Source organism: Cherax quadricarinatus, chromosome 62 (genome assembly GCF_038502225.1).
Source record: "Cherax quadricarinatus isolate ZL_2023a chromosome 62, ASM3850222v1, whole genome shotgun sequence".
NCBI lineage: Eukaryota > Metazoa > Arthropoda > Malacostraca > Decapoda > Parastacidae > Cherax > Cherax quadricarinatus.
In genome coordinates, this window is record NC_091353.1 from 6080039 (window position 1) to 6103025 (window position 22987).

General features: G+C 50.9%; 1 protein-coding gene across 1 annotated transcript in view; it reads right to left on the minus strand.

Moving 5' to 3' along the window:
• LOC128687278 (uncharacterized) overlaps positions 1-22987 on the minus strand; it is a 55006-nt gene that overhangs the window by 22353 nt on the left and 9666 nt on the right. The window contains exons 3-4 of the mRNA XM_053774646.2: positions 4765-4917; positions 1960-2078 (exon numbers count right to left, since the gene is read on the minus strand). Coding sequence (XP_053630621.1) covers positions 1960-2078; positions 4765-4917 — 272 coding nt within the window. The remainder of the gene's footprint in view (positions 1-1959; positions 2079-4764; positions 4918-22987) is intronic.

Consider the following 22987-nt stretch of genomic DNA (forward strand, 5'->3'; position numbering starts at 1 on the left):
GTGCGTTATCAAGGACTGTCTTATTCCTTTCAGTCTTGTCCCCCAGGATGCCACTCACACCAGTCCACTAACACCCAGGTACCTACTTATTGGATGTTAGTCACCTTACACCTACTGTCACTGTTCACCTAACAGTAAGTAGGTACCTGGGTGTTTTTCGAGTGGTGTGGGTGGCATCCTGGGGACAAAATTAACCTAAGTTGTGGGAAATGCTCTACATAACCAGGGACTTTCTATATAGTATGTCACTGATGTCAGCTATGGTCTGTATAAGTTGTGTCATGTACTGCTAGAAACAAACATTATTATTATTATTATTATTATTATTATTATTATTATTATTATTATTATTATTACTAGTAGTAGTAGTAGTAGTAGTAGTAGTAGTAGTAGTAGTAGTAGTAGTTATATCATCCAGAACTTCCTCAGTCCACTACATGACTTTGAGGTAATTAGTCCCCACATCAACTCCAGGCTGAGGGACTGGTTACCTCAAACTCCTTCAACCATTCTCTGTAATGGACTGAGGAAGCTACTGGCTGTAAGAAACGTTGCCACAGTAAAGACTCGTGTCTGTCAGCAGGTATATATGTCAACAGGTATATATGTCCTGAACGAGATGTGATGCTCAGGAGATGAAGGATGCTGTGACTTTCTCACAGTGTGTTTCAAAGATACAGACCCTATTTCCAATGGACTGAGGTGTCAAATCGGGTCAATAATTTTCAAACACCAAAGGGTAGACCCTGAAGAAAGACCCTGAGGGGAGACTTTGAGGGGAGAGGTTAATATGAAGGGGGGAGAGAGAGGGGTGGGAGAGTTATGATAATGGGAGAGGTTGTGGGAAAGAGGGAGAAGACTTGCTGGTAGTTGTGATGGTGGTGGTAGTTGTGATGATAGTGGTAGTTGTGATGGTAGTGGTAGTTGTGATGGTGGTGGTGGTGGTTAACAATAGTGGTAGTTGAGAGGTACTCACCCCAGCAGGAGTAACAACAGTAGTAGCAGACAGGTACTCACCCCAGCAGGAGGTACAACAGTGATAGTAGACAGGTACTGACCCAGCAGGAGGAACAACAGTGGTGGCAGACAGGTACTCACCCCAGCAGGAGGTACAACAGTGATAACAGACAGGTACTCACCCCAGCAGGAGGTGCAACAGTGATAACAGACAGGTACTCACTCCAGCAGGAGGTACAACAGTGATAACAGACAGGTACTCACCCCAGCAGGAGGTACAACAGTGATAACAGACAGGTACTCACCCCAGCAGGAGGTGCAACAGTGATAACAGACAGGTACTCACCCCAGCAGGAGGTACAACAGTGATAACAGACAGGTACTCACCCCAGCAGGAGGTACAACAGTGATAACAGACAGGTACTCACCCCAGCAGGAGGTACAACAGTGATAACAGACAGGCACTCACCCCAGCAGGAGGTGCAACAGTGATAACAGACAGGTACTCACTCCAGCAGGAGGTACAACAGTGATAACAGACAGGTACTCACCCCAGCAGGAGGTACAACAGTGATAACAGACAGGTACTCACCCCAGCAGGAGGTAAAACAGTGATAACAGATAGGTACTCACCCCAGCAGGAGGTACAACAGTGATAACAGACAGGTACTCACCCCAGCAGGAGGTACAACAGTGATAACAGACAGGTACTCACCCCAGCAGGAGGTACAACAGTGATAACAGACAGGTACTCACCCCAGCAGGAGGTGCAACAGTGATAACAGACAGGTACTCACCCCAGCAGGAGGTACAACAGTGATAACAGACAGGTACTCACCCCAGCAGGAGGTACAACAGTGATAACAGACAGGTACTCACCCCAGCAGGAGGTGCAACAGTGATAACAGACAGGTACTCACCCCAGCAGGAGGTACAACAGTGATAACAGACAGGTACTCACCCCAGCAGGAGGTACAACAGTGATAACAGACAGGTACTCACCCCAGCAGGAGGCGTGATAGACGCCACACACATCCCTGGGGTACTGTAGGAGGCAGGGTAGGTAGGACTGATAAAGTAACTACCATTCACGGACACCGTGCCTCCACACGGTGTGTACACTGTAGTCACGGACGGTGCACACGAAGAAGGAAGAGTTAGTGAGTGCACGGTGAGGGGGACAAGCGGTGCACAAGCGGTGCAGGAGTGCACATTGATGAGGTAAATCGTACATAGAGGGGCCTAGGGTAAAGGAAAACAGTGAAAGGTGCACTGTGCACTATACAAGGGAATGGGGGGGGACATTTAATGTGTAAACTTATAAAAATGACATTAAAGGCTTTTATGTAAATTGAATTTTTTAACAATAGCATAACAGGGGAATAATAGGTGTATGAGAGATGTGATTAAGGTTGAAAGTGAGATAATGAAGCAAGGGAGGCTGAGCCTTACGTACTCCTTTCGTATGTTTGTGGTTTTCTCTCTCTCTCTCTTTCTCTGCCTCTCTTTCTCTCTGTCTCTCTCACACACACAAGCCCTTGGTTCACCCATAGATGTAAAGAGGCCAAAACTAAGTGTGCTAGAGAATGGAAAAAGTATAGAAGACAGAGGACCCAGGAAAATGAGATTATCCAAAGAGCCAGAAATGTATATGTTCAGATAAGGAGAGAGGCCCATTAGCAATACGAGACTGACAAAGCAGCGAAAGCCAAGTCTGACTCAAAACTGTTGTATAGCCACATCAGGAGGGAAACAACGTCAAGGACCAGGTAATCAGGCTGAGGAAGGAAGGAGGAGAGATCACAAGAAACGACAGGAGAAGTATGTGAGGGACTCAACACGAGATTTAAGGAAGGGTTTTCACTGGAGACAGAAAGGAGTCCAGCAAACCAGGATAGTAGGGTGCACCACCAATTTCTAGACACACTACGTACAACCGAGGAGGAGGTTAGGTGAACAAGATATCTCAAAGGTGGTGGGACAGGACAACATCTCCCCATGTGTCCTGAGAGAGGGAGCAGAGGCGCTCTGTGTACCACTAACAACAATCTTCCACATCTATCGAAACAGGGCGACTACCTGAGATGTGGAAGACAGCTAATGTAGTCCCAGTTTTTAAGAAAGGAGACAAACAAATAATATTAACCTACAGACCAGTGTCACTGACATGTATTGTAAAGAAAGTCATAGAGAAGAATATCAGGAGAACAGTGGTGGAGCACCTACAAAGGAATGATCTTACACACGATAACCAGCACGGGTTCAGGGAAGGAAAATCCTGTGTCACAAACCTACTGGAGTTTTACGACAAGGTAACAAGTAAGACAGGAGAGAGAGAGGGAGAGAGAGGTAGACTGCATTTTCTTGGACTGTAAGAAGGCTTACGACACAGTTCCACACGAGATTAGTGCAAAAACTGCAGGAGCAGACAGGAATAACAGGAAAGGCACTGCGTTAATCAGAGAATACCTGACAGGGAGGCAACAACGAGTGATGGTATGTGAAGAGGTGTCAGAGTGGGCGCCTGTGACGAGCGGGATTCCATAAGGGTCAGTCCTAGGTCCAGTGCTGTTTCTGTATATATGAATGACATGACATGCATTAGTTCCACACCGTCTATTTGCAGACGACTTGAAGCTAATGCGAAGAATTCAATCGGACGAGGATCAGGCAGGACCACAAAGGGATCTGGACAGGCTGCAAACCTGGTCCAACAACTGGCTCTTGGAGTTTAATCCCATCAGGGGCAAAGTCATGATGATTGAGGAAGGTCAAAGAAGACCACAGAAATAGGGGGCCAAAGACTGCAAACCTCACTCAATGAAAAGGATCTTGGGGTGAATATAATACCGAGCACATCTTCTGAGGCACACATCAACCAAATAACTGCTGCAGCATGTGGGTGCCTAGCAAACCTAAGATTAGGGTTCCGATACCTCAGTAAGGAATCGTTCAAGACTCTGTACACCATGTACGTCAGGTCCATATTGGAGTATGTAGCACCGTATGGAACCCACACCTGGTCAAGCACATTAAGAAATTAGAGAAAGTGCAAAGGTTTGCAGCAAGACTAGTCCCAGAGTTATGGGGCATATCCTACTAGGAGAGGTTAAGGGAAATCAACCTGATGACACTGGAGGACAGGAGAAATAGGGGAGACATGATAACGACATATAAAATACTGAAAGGAATTTACAAGGTGCACAGACAGGATGTTCCAGAGATGGGACACAGCAACAAGGGGTCACAACTGTTAGTTGAAGACTCAGATGAGTCACAGGGATGTTAGGAAGTATTTCAGTCACAGAGTTGTCAGGAAGTGGAACAATCTGAAGAGTGATATAGCGAAGGCAGGATCCATACATAGCTTTAAGAAGAGGTATGATAAAGCTCATGGAACAGGGAGAGAGTGGACCTAGTAGCGTCCAGTGAAGAGACGGGGCCAGGAGCTGTGAATCGACCCCTGCAACAAAAAATAGGTGAGTACACACACACAGCAGAGAGCAATACTCATAAACTCACTAGTACACAGCAGTACACACCAGTACACAGCAATACTCACAGACACAGCAGTACACACCAGTACACAGCAATACTCACAGACACAGCAGTACACACCAGTACACAGCAATACTCACAGATACAACAGTACACAGCAAACACACCAGTACAAAGCAGTACTCACAGACACAGCAGTACATAGCAGTACTCACAGACACACCAGTACACAACAGACACACCAGTACACAGCAGTACTCACACACATACCAGTACACAACAGACATATTAGTACACAGCAATACTCACAGACACAGCAGACGCCGAAACCATTAGCACAGGTGCCAGAGGAAGCTCCAGCAATATCGTCACATTCTTTCTGACTAAAACATGTACCTTGTTCCCCCGAGGCTGCCACACACGGCCCGTTCTCAAACGTCACTATCTGCACCACCGGGAACACTGCAAGAAAACATCTCTTACATCAACATTAATTGCAGTGCAACATGTATGGTTTAGGTAACATTTATTGCAGTGCAACATGTATGGCTTAGGTAACATTTATTGCAGTGCAACATGTATGGCTTAGGTAACATTTTCAACATATTATTCACCTGTTTTATTTTAGTTATGGTTTTGTTAGGTTATCTTAACACGTTAAGAGTTGATAATTTCGGCTAATTGGGTGTTTTAAAAGTTATTTAGGCTAATTGTGGATAATTAGGGTGGATATTCCTCTTAGTGGTGTATAACAGGGCCTAGTACCTAGCCTAACCTAACCTAACAGAGCCTAGTACCTAGCCTAACCTAACCTAACAGGGCCTAGTACCTAGCCTAACCTAACCTAACAGGGCCTAGTACCTAGTCTAACCTAACCTAACAGGGCCTAGTACCTAGCCTAACCTAACCTAACAGGGCCTAGTACCTAGTCTAACTTAACCTAACAGGGCCTAGTACCTAGCCTAACCTAACCTAACAGGGCCTAGTACCTAGTCTAACCTAACCTAACAGGGCCTAGTACCTAGTCTAACTTAACCTAACAGGGCCTAGTACCTAGCCTAACCTAACCTAACAGGGCCTAGTACCTAGTCTAACCTAACCTAACAGGGCCTAGTACCTAGTCTAACCTAACCTAACAGGGCCTAGTACCTAGCCTAACCTAACCTAACAGGGCCTAGTACCTAGCCTAACCTAACCTAACAGGGCCTAGTACTTAGCCTAACCTAACCTAACCTAACCTAACAGGGCCTAGTACCTAGTCTAACCTAACCTAACAGAGCCTAGTACCTAGCCTAACCTAACCTAACAGGGCCTAGTACCTAGCCTAACCTAACCTAACAGGGCCTAGTACATAGTCTTACCTAACCTTACAGGGCCTAGTACCTAGCCTAACCTAACCTAACAGGGCCTAGTACCTAGCCTAACCTAACCTAACAGGGCCTAGTACCTAGTCTAACCTAGCCTAACAGGGCGTACTACCTAGCCTAACCTAACCTAACAGGGCCTAGTACCTAGTCTAACCTAACCTAACAGGGCCTAGTACCTAGCCTAACCTAACCTAACATGGCCTAGTACCTAGTCTAACCTAACCTAACAGAGCCTAGTACCTAGCCTAACCTACCCTAACAGAGCCTAATACCTAGCCTAACCTAACCTAACAGGGCGTACTACCTAGCCTAACCTAACCTAACAGGGCCTAGTACCTAGCCTAACCTAACCTAACAGGGCCTAGTACCTAGTCTAACCTAACCTAACAGGGCCTAGTACCTAGCCTAACCTAACCTAACAGGGCCTAGTACCTAGCCTAACCTAACCTAACAGGGCCTAGTACCTAGTCTAACCTAACCTAACAGGGCCTAGTACTTAGCCTAACCTAACCTAACCTAACAGGGCCTAGTACCTAGTCTAACCTAACCTAACAGAGCCTAGTACCTAGCCTAACCTAACCTAACAGGGCCTAGTACCTAGCCTAACCTAACCTAACAGGGCCTAGTACCTAGTCTTACCTAACCTAACATGGCCTAGTACCTAGCCTAACCTAACCTAACAGGGCCTAGTACCTAGCCTAACCTAACCTAACAGGGCCTAGTACCTAGTCTAACCTAGCCTAACAGGGCGTACTACCTAGCCTAACCTAACCTAACAGGGCCTAGTACCTAGTCTAACCTAACCTAACAGGGCCTAGTACCTAGCCTAACCTAACCTAACATGGCCTAGTACCTAGTCTAACCTAACCTAACAGAGCCTAGTACCTAGCCTAACCTACCCTAACAGAGCCTAATACCTAGCCTAACCTAACCTAACAGGGCGTACTACCTAGCCTAACCTAACCTAACAGGGCCTAGTACCTAGCCTAACCTAACCTAACAGGGCCTACTACTTAGTCTAACCTAACCTAACAGGGCCTAGTACCTAGTCTAACCTAACCTAACAGGACCTAGTACCTAGCCTAACCTAACCTAACAGGGCCTAGTACCTAGCCTAACCTAACCTAACAGGGCGTACTACCTAGCCTAACCTAACCTAACAGGGCCTAGTACCTAGTCTAACCTAACCTAACAGGGCCTAGTACCTAGCCTAACCTAACCTAACAGAGCGTAGTACCTAGTCTAACCTAACCTAACAGGGCGTAGTACCTAGTCTAACCTAACTTAACAGGGCCTAGTACCTAGTCTAACCTAACCTAACCTAACAGGGCCTAGTACCTAGCCTAACCTAACCTAACAGGGCGTACTACCTAGCCTAACCTAACATAACAGGGCCTGGTACCTAGTCTAACCTAACCTAACAGGGCCTAGTACCTAGCCTAACCTAACCTAACAGGGCGTACTATCTAGCCTAACCTAACCTAACAGAGCGTAGTACCTAGTCTAACCTAACCTAACAGGGCCTAGTACCTAGTCTAACCTAACCTAACAGGGTCTAGTACCTAGCCTAACCTAACCTAACAGGGCCTAGTACCTAGTCTAACCTAACCTAACAGGGCGTACTACCTAGTCTAACCTAACCTAACAGGGCCTAGTACCTAGTCTAACCTATCCTAACAGGGCCTAGTACCTAGTCTAACCTAACCTAACAGGGCCTAGTACCTAGCCTAACCTAACCTAACAGGGCCTAGTACCTAGTCTAACCTAACCTAACAGGGCGTACTACCTAATCTAACCTAACCTAACAGGGCCTAGTACCTAGTCTAACCTGACCTAACAGGGCCTAGTACCTAGTCTAACCTAACCTAACAGGGCCTAGTACCTAGCCTAACCTAACCTAACAGGGCGTAGTACCTAGTCTAACCTAACCTAACAGGGCCTAGTACCTAGTCTAACCTAACCTAACAGGGCCTAGTACCTAGCCTAACCTAACCTAACAGGGCGTACTACCTAGTCTAACCTAACCTAACAGGGCCTAGTACCTAGTCTAACCTAACCTAACAGAGCCTAGTACCTAGTCTAACCTAACCTAACAGGGCCTAGTACCTAGTCTAACCTAACCTAAGAGGGCGTACTACCTAGCCTAACCTAACCTAACAGGGCCTAGTACCTAGTCTAACCTAACCTAACATAACATAACATAACCTAACCTAACAGGGCCTAGTACCTAGCCTAACCTAACATAACCTAACCTAACCTAACCTAATCTAACTTAACCTAACTTGAGCCTGGATAAGAGGTCCACATAGAGTTATCCCGGATAATTAACACATCTGTTATCGTGTAAGACAAGTGCATGATCCTAGAAGAACAGAAAGACAACAATACCTCGACTAGAACAACAACAACTCCTACCACTACCACTACCACTACCAGCATCATCTCTCCCACTCCAGTTCTTCCTCTCGTTGTCGCGTCCCTCCCATATACACTGATACCCTCCCCTTCGTGTGTTATTGTGACTTGTCAATGGTACAGGTTCGACCGGAATGTCGTCACAGACTCCTGTTTCCTATGTGCTGGATATTGTGAATAAATCAAGAGAAGAGGCAAATAATAATAATAATAATAATAATAATAATAATAATAATAATAATAATAATAATAATAATAATAATAATAATAATAATAATTTTTATTTCTACCAGTACATGATACAACTTATACAGACCACAGCTGACACCAGTGACATACTACATAGAAAGTCCCTGGTTATGTAGAGCATTTCCCACAACTTAGGTTAATTTTGTCTCCCATGATGCCACCCACACCAGTGTGCTAACACCCAGGTACCTATTTACTTCTAGGTGAACAGGGACAGCAGGTGTAAGGTGACTAACACCCAGGTACCTACTTACTGCTAGGTGAACAGGGACAGCAGGTGTAAGGTGACAAACACCCAGGTACCTACTTACTGCTAGGTGAACAGGAACAACAGGTATCTTAAGGAAATACGCTCCAATGTGTCCAGCCGTACCGGGGATCGAACCAAGGACCTCGACTTGTGAGCTGAGTGCGCTACCAACCCAGTTATTGTGAAGGACCCGGGACGATGTGGAACATAAGTAGGGGTTGATGGTGGGGAGGGAGGGAGGGAGGGATTGGGGTTAAAGAAGGGGTTTGAGTGGGTTGGTGGGTGGGTGGGTGGGTGGGTTCTTTGGGTGGGTGGGTGGGTGGGTGGGTTCCCTGGGTGGGTTCCCTGGGTTGGTTCCCTGGGTGGGTTGACCTGGATCAGCTAACAGACGCCTTGACCCACATCAGGACTGTCTACCACCACTACTACCAGTACTACAACTACCACCACTACTACTACCACAACTATATAAGAAGAAGGGAGCACTGCAGCATGCCTACTGGCCCATGCTAGGCAGGTTCAACTCACATCCTCCCACACCGTTCGTGTGACGTAAATGACTTAGAACCCCAGCAAGTTGATGACGAGACACAGGACGATGTCACCAGTCCACTAACACCGGGAGATATGAGGGACTGACCCTCCTCATATCTCCCAGGGATGACGGACTGATGACATCATCTTCATTTCACCACTACACCTGCAGGCATAGAACTGTTGGTCAACAGATATAGAACTGTGCAAGAAAGGTATAAAATACCGACAATATGAAAGTTAAGACACATGTGCAACATCTGGATATCTTTATTGTAGACGTTTCGCCATCCAGTGGCTTTATCAATACAGATTCTAGGACATAATAAGAAGACAGTAGAACTATATACAAAAGATGAGGTAATCAGTCCCTCGGCCTTGGAGTTAGTGTTCACAGCATCGTGGTGGAGGAGAATATGGAGCAAAGGCAAGAAGACTGGCGGTTATATAGGCGTCAGTGGATAGGGACGGGCAGCAGACGAGGGCAGTCACTGGTAGGCGGGATTCCCCAGTGGAAGTAGGTCCTTCCCAAAGAGATGGGTTAGTTGCAGCAGCCGTGAAGAAGGTATTGTACAACTTGTTAGACACTGCAACATCATGGAATCTTGGTTCAGAGGACATCTACAAGACCTTCACGGCTGTTGCAACTAACCCATCTCTTTGGGAAGGACCTACTTCCACTGGGGAATCCCGCCTACCAGTGACTGCCCTCGTCTGCTGCCCGTCCCTATCCACTGACGCCTATATAACCGCCAGTCTTCTTGCCTTTCCTCCAGATTCTCCTCCACCACGATGCTGTGAACATTAACTCCAAGGCCGAGGGACTGATTACCTCATCTTTTGTATATAGTTCTACTGTCTTCTTATTATGTCCTAGAATCTGTATTGATAAAGCCACTGGATGGCGAAACGTCTACAATAAAGATATCCAGATGTTGCACATGTGTCTTAACTTTCAGATATAGAACTCTTCACAGACAACAGAACTGTGATGGCCTACAGACACAACAGAGGTTAATGTTGACAAACGGACGTCTGGAAGGCAGCATCTGGATTAATATCCAGCACCGGCAGCCGGATGGACGGTACACACCTCCCTGACCGATATCCACAAGGAGAGAGTGGGAGGGAGAAGAGAAAGGTGGGGAGAGAGAAAGTGGGAGGATGTGGTGGGAGGATGAACCAGGAATAGAGAGGGGTGAGGGAGATAGAAGGAGTCAGGAGGGTGGGGGACAGGAAGAGAGATTAGATCTTAGATCTTAGATTTTTTTATTTTACCACCGAAGTGGCTAGTTTCTTGTGTACCTCGTAGCCATCCTGTGGATGATAGTGGCTAGTTTGTTGTGTACCTCGTAGCCATCCTGTGGATGATAGTGGCTAGTTTCTTGTGTACCTCGTAGCCATCCTGTGGATGATAGTGGCTAGTTTCTTGTGTACCTCGTAGCCATCCTGTGGATGGTAGTGGCTAGTTTGTTGTGTACCTCGTATCATGTGGATGGTAGTGGCTAGTTTGTTGTGTACCTCGTATCATGTGGATGGTAGTGGCTAGTTTGTTGTGTACCTCGTATCATGTGGATGGTAGTGGCTAGTTTGTTGTGTACCTCGTATCATGTGGATGGTAGTGGCTAGTTTGTTGTGTACCTCGTAGCCATCCTGTGGATGGTAGTGGCTAGTTTATCGCGCCAAACATCAGTCCACTGGACGGTAGTACAAGGCCACATGGAGACACAATAGGCCTAGGAACCAGTCCTCAAAAGGAAGAGAAAAATAGAGAGAAAGGGAAGAGAAGTCTTGCAGGATGCCGGGGGTAGGTCGATGCACCCGTCCAGCCAGGCACAATAACACACTCCTGACCTTAATATCTAACGCCCTTTTTTTTAGCGTTCTAGTGCGTAAGCCCCGCCTCTTCCCCTCTCGACCCCACCTTCCCCACCTCCCCAACACGCAGCAATGCGGAAACGAACCAGCTGCTGACACATATTCTCCACAGGAGAGAGAGGGGCCAAATATAAGGATGGAATTAATATGCTACACCAGACCAAGACTGCGGTACGCCTCACCAGTTACGTTGCCCCCACCCCCTTTGCTCTTCCTGTGGGCCTTCCTATTTTTTTCTAGGGGTTTCTTTAGGGGCGCCACAATGTCCTCTCGCTGTAAAACAAAGTCCTATTTTCATATACATCATGCATTATGCAGTAATCGGTAACAAGAGATGCAGACTGCAAAACAACCACGGTTGGAGTTGAATGATAGCTCTAGGCCTTTCGTTTCGCAATCAATACATCATCAGGAGCTTGCAGTGTTGCAGAAATGAAGAGGAAGTCCAGGTAGATGTGTTGAAGCTAGAGTAGTTCTTTTGAATGAATCTACCCGGACTTCCTACTTATTTCTGCAACATTGCAAGCTCCTGATGATGTGTTAATTGCAGCACGAAAGGCCTGAAGCTATCATCTAACTTCCACCGTGGTTATTTTGCATACATGTACAGTAAAAGACTCGGCAGGCGGTGCAACATTCCACAACTGAAAAGCAAGGGTTGCTGTGATTACATTAGGAGATATCACAGTAAATGTCAGGGGCCCAAGGCTGTTCAACTATCTACGTCAATGATTACACATACACCGCACAAAGTACTCACGCTAGTGGCAGGCAGTTGAAAACTCAAAATCTGATTTCAAAACCTGTTTTCCCAGAAAGGCCAAAGTAGAAACCACATTCACCATCATTCTCTCAGGGTTTCTCTCCACAAACACCTTCAAATACATTAGCAAGTCTTTGCTACTGTAAACAAAACTCATTCTGAACATGATGACTTGCAAAATTTTGTCGTTTACCCATTATCTCGCCTCAGGTCATTTCAAAGTCCAGCCCTTTAGCTGAGAACCTTCACGGCGCGCATGACGGAGATAAAACACCTCGACTCACGAAATCGTAATGACACGATTGTAAACAAACCACTGGTCCAGTGGCTAACGCGACGGTCTGGAGTTTTGAGACTCTCTGACCGCGGGTTCAATCACGCCCGTGGTATGGTTTGTAAAACACCTCAATTACTGGGAGCGCTTGAGGTTCCTGAACCTGTATTCCCTGGAACGCAGGCGGGAGAGATACATGATTATATACACCTGGAAAATCCTAGAGGGACTAGTACCGAACTTGCACACGAAAATCACTCACTACGAAAGCAAAAGACTTGGCAGACGATGCAACATCCCCCCAATGAAAACCAGGGGTGTCACTAGCACGTTAAGAGACCATACAATAAGTGTCAGGGGCCCGAGACTGTTCAACTGCCTCCCAGCATACATAAGGGGGATTACCAATAGACCCAGACGGGTCATCGCAAGATTGAGACCCGTGCCAGGACTACGGTCTTGGCGAACATTATACATACATACAGACCCCTGGCAGTCTTCAAGCTGGCACTGGACAAGCACCTAAAGTCGGTACCTGACCAGCCGGGCTGTGGCTCGTACGTTGGTTTGCGTGCTGCCAGCAGTAACAGCCTGGTTGATCAGGCTCTGATCCACCAGGAGGCCTGGTCACAGACCGGGCCGCGGGGGCGTTGACCCCCGGAACTCTCTCCAGGTAAACTCCAGGCCAGGTAACCTAACTCCCAGATATCTATTTGTTGCTAGGTGAACAAGAGGAGCAGATGCGAGGTAACTCGGCCATCATGTCTTGCCTGGCAACCCAAATCTGGTTCACTGGATAGTAAGATGACCCCACTACCAGTGACCTCCAGTGGTCATCCACTGGACAACCAAGAAGACTTCAACACAGGTCCACTACCAGTGACTTGCAGTGGTCATCCACTGGACAACCAAGAAGACTTCAACACAGGTCCACTACCAGTGACCTGCAGTGGTCATCCACTGGACAACCAAGAAGACTTCAACACAGGTCCACTACCAGTGACCTGCAGTGGTCATCCACTGGACAACCAAGAAGACTTCAACACAGGTCCACTACCAGTGACCTCCAGTGGTCATCCACTGGACAACCAAGAAGACTTCAACACAGGTCCACTACCAGTGACCTCCAGTGGTCATCCACTGGACAACCAAGAAGACTTCAACACAGGTCCACTACCAGTGACTTGCAGTGGTCATCCACTGGACAACCAAGAAGACTTCAACACAGGTCCACTACCAGTGACCTCCAGTGGTCATCCACTGGACAACCAAGAAGACTTCAACACAGGTCCACTACCAGTGACCTGCAGTGGTCATCCACTGGACAACCAAGAAGACTTCAACACAGGTCCACTACCAGTGACTTGCAGTGGTCATCCACTGGACAACCAAGAAGACTTCAACACAGGTCCACTACCAGTGACTTGCAGTGGTCATCCACTGGACAACCAAGAAGACTTCAACACAGGTCCACTACCAGTGACCTGCAGTGGTCATCCACTGGACAACCAAGAAGACTTCAACACAGGTCCACTACCAGTGACCTGCAGTGGTCATCCACTGGACAACCAAGAAGACTTCAACACAGGTCCACTACCAGTGACTTGCAGTGGTCATCCACTGGACAACCAAGAAGACTTCAACACAGGTCCACTACCAGTGACCTGCAGTGGTCATCCACTGGACAACCAAGAAGACTTCAACACAGGTCCACTACCAGTGACCTGCAGTGGTCATCCACTGGACAACCAAGAAGACTTCAACACAGGTCCACTACCAGTGACCTGCAGTGGTCATCCACTGGACAACCAAGAAGACTTCAACACAGGTCCACTACCAGTGACCTGCAGTGGTCATCCACTGGACAACCAAGAAGACTTCAACACAGGTCCACTACCAGTGACCTGCAGTGGTCATCCACTGGACAACCAAGAAGACTTCAACACAGGTCCACTACCAGTGACCTGCAGTGGTCATCCACTGGACAACCAGTTCCTCCGTCTTACAAAAACTTCAGATCCTCCGTCCAAAATACAGCCAAATAAGTGTAGAACTTAGAAACGAAGTTCAAGGTTGCTAGCAGTACAGGAAGTGATCGTCAGTGGAAAGTTCAGTGTGGATGTGGTTGACCACAAGCTCGACAAAGTGAGTCCGTGTGTTCCGTGGCCTGGTTAGTAACACTCTCACCTCGCACACTGAGTGTCCGTGGTTAGATCCCCGGCACGGGTGGAAATACTGGGTGTGTTTCCTTACACCTGCTGTCTCCGTTCACCTAACAGTAAGTAGGTACCTGGATGTTAGCCGACTGGTGTGGGTCGCATCCTGGGGACAAAATTAACCTAGGTTGCTGGAAATGCTCTATATAACCAGGGACTTTCTATATAATATGTCAGTGGTGTCAGCTATGGTCTGTAAAAGTTGTATTATATACTGGTAGAAATAAACATTATTATTATTATTATTATTATTATTATTATTATTATTATTATTATTATTATTATTATTATTATTATTATTATTATTATTATTATTATTATTATTATGTGAGTTGCACATGCTACTCTTTAACCCACGGAGCGGGTGGGGTTTGAAGCCACGTCAAGTGAAGAAACAAGAGGCCAGTGCGTTAACAACTGTAGCCAGCTGGCCCAGCGGTTAGTGCAATGGCCTGGAGTTGTACCACTCGCTAGCCATGGGTTCGATCACCACCCGTTCCCTGGGTTGTTTACAACCGTGTTGTTACGGTTAAGTGAGTCGTGGTAAAGGTTCCGTATGTGCCAATATATGTTATTTAACCAATAGATAGTAGTACCAGGACTATCTGACAGGCCCCGTGTACCAGATAGTAGTACCAGGACTATCTGACAGGCCCCATGTACCAGATAATAGCACCAGGACTATCTGACAGGCCCCGTGTACCAGATAGTAGTACCAGAACTATCTGACAGGCCCCGTGTACCAGATAGTAGTACCAGGACTATCTGACAGGCCCCGTGTACCAGATAGTAGTACCAGGACTATCTGACAGGCCCCGTGTACCAGATAGTAGTACCAGGACTATCTGACAGGCCCCGTGTACCAGATAGTAGTACCAGGACTATCTGACAGGCCACATGTGCCAGATAGTAGTACCAGAAGTATCTGACAGGCCCCGTGTACCAGATAGTAGTACCAGGAGTATCTGACAGGCCCCGTGTACCAGATAGTAGTACCAGGACTATCTGACAGGCCCCGTGTGCCAGATAGTAGTACCAGGAGTATCTGACAGGCCCCGTGTACCAGATAGTAGTACCAGGACTATCTGACAGGCCCCATGTACCAGATAGTAGCACCAGGACTATCTGACAGGCCCCGTGTACCAGATAGTAGTACCAGGACTATCTGACAGGCCCCGTGTACCAGATAGTAGTACCAGGACTATCTGACAGGCCCCGTGTACCAGATAGTAGTACCAGGACTATCTGACAGGCCCCGTGTACCAGATAGTAGTACCAGGACTATCTGACAGGCCCCGTGTACCAGATAGTAGTACCAGGACTATCTGACAGGCCCCGAGTGCCAGATAGTAGTACCAGGACTATCTGACATTCCCCGTGTGCCAGATAGTAGTACCAGGAGTATCTGACAGGCCCCGTGTACCAGATAGTAGTACCAGGACTATCTGACAGGCCCCATGTACCAGATAGTAGCACCAGGACTATCTGACAGGCCCCGTGTACCAGATAGTAGCACCAAGTCTATCTGACAGGCCCCGTGTACCAGATAGTAGCACCAGGACTATCTGACAGGCCCCGTGTACCAAATAGTAGTACCAGGGCTATCTGACAGGCCCCGTGTACCAGATAGTAGTACCAGGACTATCTGACAGGCCCCGTGTACCAGATAGTAGTACCAGGACTCTCTGACAGGCCCCGTGTACCAAATAGTAGTACCAGGACTCTCTGACAGGCCCCGTGTACCAGATAGTAGTACCAGGACTATCTGACAGGCCCCGTGTACCAGACAGTGGCACCAAGGCAATCTGACAGGTCCTGTATATCAGACAGTGGCACCAGGGCTATCTGACAGGTCCTGTGTACCAGACAGTGGCACCAGGGCTATCTGACAGGCCCTGTATACCATATAGTGACTCCAGGACTACCTGACAGGTACTGTATACCAGATAGTGACTCCAGGGCTATCTAACAGGTCCTGTACCAACAAACAGTACTACGGCCCTTTGCCCTGGACACGAAATAACGGTATCAGATGCAACTCTGTTCCTGAATACCCAATGACGCCCATTTCCTTACTAATGAAGTCAGTACGTCACCAGGAATATCATGACATCAATACTAACAACAGTTGGAATAACAGCACTAGCAGTAAGTAGGTACCTGGGTGTTTGTTACCTTACACCTGCTGCCACTGTTCACCTAGCAGCAAGTAGGTACCTGGGTGTTTGTCACCTTACACCTGCTGCCACTGTTCACCTAGCAATGAGTAGGTACCTGGGTGTTTGTTACCTTACACCTGCTGTCCCTGTTCACCTAGCAGCAAGTAGGTACCTGGGTGTTTGTCACCTTACACCTGCTGCCACTGTTCACCTAGCAATAAGTAGGTACCTGAGTGTTTGTTACCTTACACCTGCTGTCCCTGTTCACCTAGCAGCAAGTAGGTACCTGGGTGTTAGCACACTGGTGTGGGTGGCATCATGGGAGACAAAATTAACCTAAGTTGTGGGAAATGCTCTACATAACCAGGGAGTTTCTATGTAGTATGTCACTGATGTCAGCTGTGGTCTGTATAAGTTGTATCATGTACTGGTACAAATAAACATTTTTATTATTATTATTATTATTATTATTATTATTATTATTATTATTATTATTATTATTATTATTATTATTATTATTATTATTATTATTATTTACACTTAAAAAGGCAACATAAGTCTTCAGTAAGTGGATAACTGTTAAATAGGTACCAGTTATTGTTTTTGTGAGTGTTGTGTCAATGGCACACTTAATCTATAATGTTTTATGTTTTATTCTCCCACCGGCTTAAACCAATGTCTTGACCTAGTCAGGTCAGACACGTCACTTAAGGAAGGAGGATGGCATCCAACCTAGTAGCACAAGCTAGTCAGGTCCAACTCACACCCACCCACACCCACTCATGTATTTATCTAACCTATTTTTAAAGCTAGACAAAGTCTTAGGTTCTATGACGGTACTCAGGAGTTTAGGAGTTGGACACAAATACTGCGGCCTCATCAAAGGCTTGCAGCGTCACCAGTCGTGGAAAAATGATTCTGTACAGATCAGGACATTTAACAGGGAAAAAACGTTTTGTTTAATAAATGTTCTTTGTTTCATAACTTGTCGTATGTACAGACAGTGTCACCAGCACACCAGGGCTCTGGAGCACACCAGGGCTCTGGAGCACACCAGGGCTCTGGAGCACACCAGGGCTCTGGAGCACACCAGGGCTCTGGAGCACATCAGGGCTCTGGAGCACACCAGGGCTCTGGAGCACACCAGGGCTCTGGAGCACACCAGGGCTCTGGAGCACACCAGGGCTCTGGAGCACACCAGGGCTCTGGAGCACACCAGGGCTCTGGAGCACACCAGGGCTCTGGAGCACACCAGGGCTCTGGAGCACACCAGGGCTCTGGAGCACACCAGGGCTCTGGAGCACACCAGGGCTCTGGAGCACACCAGGGCTCTGGAGCACACCAGGGCTCTGGAGCACACCAGGGCTCTGGAGCACACCAGGGCTCTGGAGCACACCAGGGCTCTGGAGCACACCAGGGCTCTGGAGCACATCAGGGCTCTGGAGCACACCAGGGCTCTGGAGCACACCAGGGCTCTGGAGCACACCAGGGCTCTGGAGCACATCAGGGCTCTGGAGCACACCAGGGCTCTGGAGCACACCAGGGCTCTGGAGCACACCAGGGCTCTGAAGCACACCAGGGCTCTGGAGCACACCAGGGCTCTGGAGCACACCAGGGCTCTGGAGCACACCAGGGCTCTGGAGCACACCAGGGCTCTGGAGCACACCAGGGCTCTGGAGCACACCAGGGCTCTGGAGCACACCAGGGCTCTGGAGCACACCAGGGCTCTGGAGCACACCAGGGCTCTGGAGCACACCAGGGCTCTGGAGCACACCAGGGCTCTGGAGCACACCAGGGCTCTGGAGCACACCAGGGCTCTGGAGCACACCAGGGCTCTGGAGCACACCAGGGCTCTGGAGCACATCAGGGCTCTGGAGCACACCAGGGCTCTGGAGCACACCAGGGCTCTGGAGCACATCAGGGCTCTGGAGCACACCAGGGCTCTGGAGCACACCAGGGCTCTGGAGCACACCAGGGCTCTGGAGCACACCAGGGCTCTGGAGCACACCAGGGCTCTGGAGCACACCAGGGCTCTGGAGCACATCAGGGCTCTGGAGCACACCAGGGCTCTGGAGCACACCAGGGCTCTGGATCACACCAGGGCTCTGGAGCACATCAGGGCTCTGGAGCACATCAGGGCTCTGGAGCACACCAGGGCTCTGGAGCACACCAGGGCTCTGGAGCACACCAGGGCTCTGGAGCACACCAGGGCTCTGGAGCACACCAGGGCTCTGGAGCACACCAGGGCTCTGGAGCACATCAGGGCTCTGGAGCACACCAGGGCTCTGGAGCACATCAGGGCTCTGGAGCACACCAGGGCTCTGGAGCACATCAGGGCTCTGGAGCACACCAGGGCTCTGGAGCACATCAGGGCTCTGGAGCACACCAGGGCTCTGGAGCACATCAGGGCTCTGGAGCACACCAGGGCTCTGGATCACACCAGGGCTCTGGATCACACCAGGGCTCTGGAGCACACCAGGGCTCTGGAGCACATCAGGGCTCTGGAGCACACCAGGGCTCTGGATCACACCAGGGCTCTGGAGCACACCAGGGCTCTGGAGCACACCAGGGCTCTGGAGCACACCAGGGCTCTGGAGCACACCAGGGCTCTGGAGCACACCAGGGCTCTGGAGCACACCAGGGCTCTGGAGCACACCAGGGCTCAGGGGCACATCAGGGCTCTGGAGCACACCAGGGCTCTGGAGCACATCAGGGCTCTGGAGCACACCAGGGCTCTGGAGCACATCAGGGCTCTGGAGCACACCAGGGCTCTGGAGCACATCAGGGCTCTGGAGCACACCAGGGCTCTGGAGCACATCAGGGCTCTGGAGCACACCAGGGCTCTGGATCACACCAGGGCTCTGGATCACACCAGGGCTCTGGAGCACACCAGGGCTCTGGAGCACATCAGGGCTCTGGAGCACACCAGGGCTCTGGATCACACCAGGGCTCTGGAGCACACCAGGGCTCTGGAGCACACCAGGGCTCTGGAGCACACCAGGGCTCTGGAGCACACCAGGGCTCTGGAGCACACCAGGGCTCTGGAGCACACCAGGGCTCTGGAGCACACCAGGGCTCTGGAGCACATCAGGGCTCTGGAGCACACCAGGGCTCTGGAGCACATCAGGGCTCTGGAGCACACCAGGGCTCTGGAGCACATCAGGGCTCTGGAGCACACCAGGGCTCTGGAGCACATCAGGGCTCTGGAGCACACCAGGGCTCTGGAGCACATCAGGGCTCTGGAGCACACCAGGGCTCTGGATCACACCAGGGCTCTGGATCACACCAGGGCTCTGGAGCACACCAGGGCTCTGGAGCACATCAGGGCTCTGGAGCACACCAGGGCTCTGGATCACACCAGGGCTCTGGAGCACACCAGGGCTCTGGAGCACACCAGGGCTCTGGAGCACACCAGGGCTCTGGAGCACATCAGGGCTCTGGAGCACACCAGGGCTCTGGAGCACACCAGGGCTCTGGAGCACATCAGGGCTCTGGAGCACACCAGGGCTCTGGATCACACCAGGGCTCTGGATCACACCAGGGCTCTGGAGCACACCAGGGCTCTGGAGCACACCAGGGCTCTGGAGCACACCAGGGCTCTGGAGCACACCAGGGCTCTGGAGCACACCAGGGCTCTGGAGCACACCAGGGCTCTGGAGCACACCAGGGCTCTGGAGCACACCAGGGCTCTGGAGCACACCAGGGCTCTGGAGCACATCAGGGCTCTGGAGCACACCAGGGCTCTGGATCACACCAGGGCTCTGGATCACACCAGGGCTCTGGAGCACACCAGGGCTCTGGAGCACACCAGGGCTCTGGAGCACACCAGGGCTCTGGAGCACACCAGGGCTCTGGAGCACACCAGGGCTCTGGAGCACACCAGGGCTCTGGAGCACACCAGGGCTCTGGAGCACACCAGGGCTCTGGAGCACACCAGGGCTCTGGAGCACACCAGGGCTCTGGATCACACCAGGGCTCTGGAGCACACCAGGGCTCTGGAGCACACCAGGGCTCTGGAGCACACCAGGGCTCTGGAGCACATCAGGGCTCTGGAGCACACCAGGGCTCTGGAGCACACCAGGGCTCTGGAGCACACCAGGGCTCTGGATCACACCAGGGCTCTGGAGCACACCAGGGCTCTGGAGCACACCAGGGCTCTGGAGCACACCAGGGCTCTGGAGCACATCAGGGCTCTGGAGCACACCAGGGCTCTGGAGCACATCAGGGCTCTGGAGCACACCAGGGCTCTGGAGCACATCAGGGCTCTGGATCACACCAGGGCTCTGGAGCACATCAGGGCTCTGGAGCACACCAGGGCTCTGGAGCACATCAGGGCTCTGGAGCACACCAGGGCTCTGGAGCACACCAGGGCTCTGGAGCACACCAGGGCTCTGGAGCACATCAGGGCTCTGGAGCACACCAGGGCTCTGGAGCACATCAGGGCTCTGGAGCACACCAGGGCTCTGGAGCACACCAGGGCTCTGGAGCACACCAGGGCTCTGGAGCACACCAGGGCTCTGGAGCACACCAGGGCTCTGGAGCACACCAGGGCTCTGGAGCACACCAGGGTTCAGGGGCACATCAGGGCTCTGGAGCACACCAGGGTTCAGGGGCACATCAGGGCTCTGGAGCACACCAGGGCTCTGGAGCACACCAGGGCTCTGGAGCACACCAGGGCTCTGGAGCACACCAGGGCTCTGGAGCACACCAGGGCTCTGCAGCACACCAGGGCTCTGGAGCACACCAGGGTTCAGGGGCACATCAGGGCTCTGGAGCACACCAGGGTTCAGGGGCACATCAGGGCTCTGGAGCACACCAGGGCTCTGGAGCACACCAGGGCTCTGGAGCACACTAGGGTTCAGGGGCATATCAGGGCTCTGGAGCACACCAGGGTTCAGGGGCACATCAGGGCTCTGGAGCACATCAGTGCTCCGGGGCACATCAGGGCTCTGGAGCACACCTGGGCTGTGGAACATCAGGGCTCTGGAGCACACCAGAGCTCAGGGGAGCATCAGGGCTCTGGGGAATATAAGGGCTCTGAAGCACACCAGGGGTCAGGGACACATCAGGGCTCTGGAGCGCACCAGGGCTCATGGGCACATGAAGACTCTGGAGTACACCAGGGCTCAGGGACACATGAAGACTCTGGAGTACACCAGGGCTCAGGGACACATCAGGGCTCTGGAGCACACCAGGGCTCAGGGACACATCAGGGCTCTGGAGCACACCAGGGCTTTGAAGCACACCAGGGCTCTGGAGCACACCAGGGTTCAGGGGCACATCAGGGCTCTGGAACACACCAGGGCTCAGAGGCACATCAGGGCTCTGGAGCACACCAGGGCTCAGGGGAACATCAGGGCTCTGGAGCACACCAGGGCTCAGGGGAACATCAGGGCTCTGGAGCACACCAGGGCTCAGGGGAATATAAGGGCTCTGAAGCACACCAGGGGTCAGGGACGCATCAGGGCTCTGGAGCACACCAGAGCTCAGAGACACATGAGGACTCTGAAGCACACCAGGGCTCAGGGACACATCAGGGCTCTGGAGCACACCAGGGCTCAGGGGAACATCAGGGCTCTGGAGCACACCAGGACTCAGGGGCACATGAGGGCTCTGGAGCACACCAGGGCTCAGGGGCACATCAGGGCTTTGGAGCACACCAGGGCTCAGACGCACATCAGGGCTCTGTAGCACACCAGGGCTCAGAGGAACATCAGGGCTCTGAAGCACACCAGAGCTCAGGGACACATCAGGGCTCTGGAGCACACCAGGGCTCAGGTACACTTGAGGACTCTGGAGCACTCCTGGGTTCAGGGCCACATCAGGGCTCTGGAGCACACCAGGGCTCAGGGGCACATGAAGGTTCTGGAGCACACCAGGGCTCAGGGGCACATCAGGGCTCTGGAGCACACCAGGGCTCAGGGGCACATCAGGGCTCTGGAGCACACCAGGGCTCTGGAGCACACCAGGGCTCAGGGGAACATCAGGGCTCTGGAGCACACCAGGGCTCAGGGGCACACCAGGGCTCTGGAGCACACCAGGGCTCATGGGAACATCAGGGCTCTGGAGCACACCAGGGCTTAGGGGCACATCAGGGCTCTGGAGCACACCAGAGCTCATGGGAACATCAGGGCTCTGGAGCACACCAGGGCTCAGGGGCACATCAGGGCTCTGGAGCACACCAGGGCTCAGGGACACATCAGGGCTATGGAGCACACCAGGGCTCAGGGGCACATCAGGGATCTGGAGCACACCAAAGCTCAGGGGCACGTCAGGGCTCTGGAGCACACCAGGGCTCAGGGGCACATCAGGGCACTGGAGCACACCAGGGCTCAGGGGCACATCAGGGCTCTGAAGCACACCAGGGCTCAGGGGCACATCAGGGCTCCGGAGCACACCAGGGTTCAGGGGCACATCAGGGCTCTGG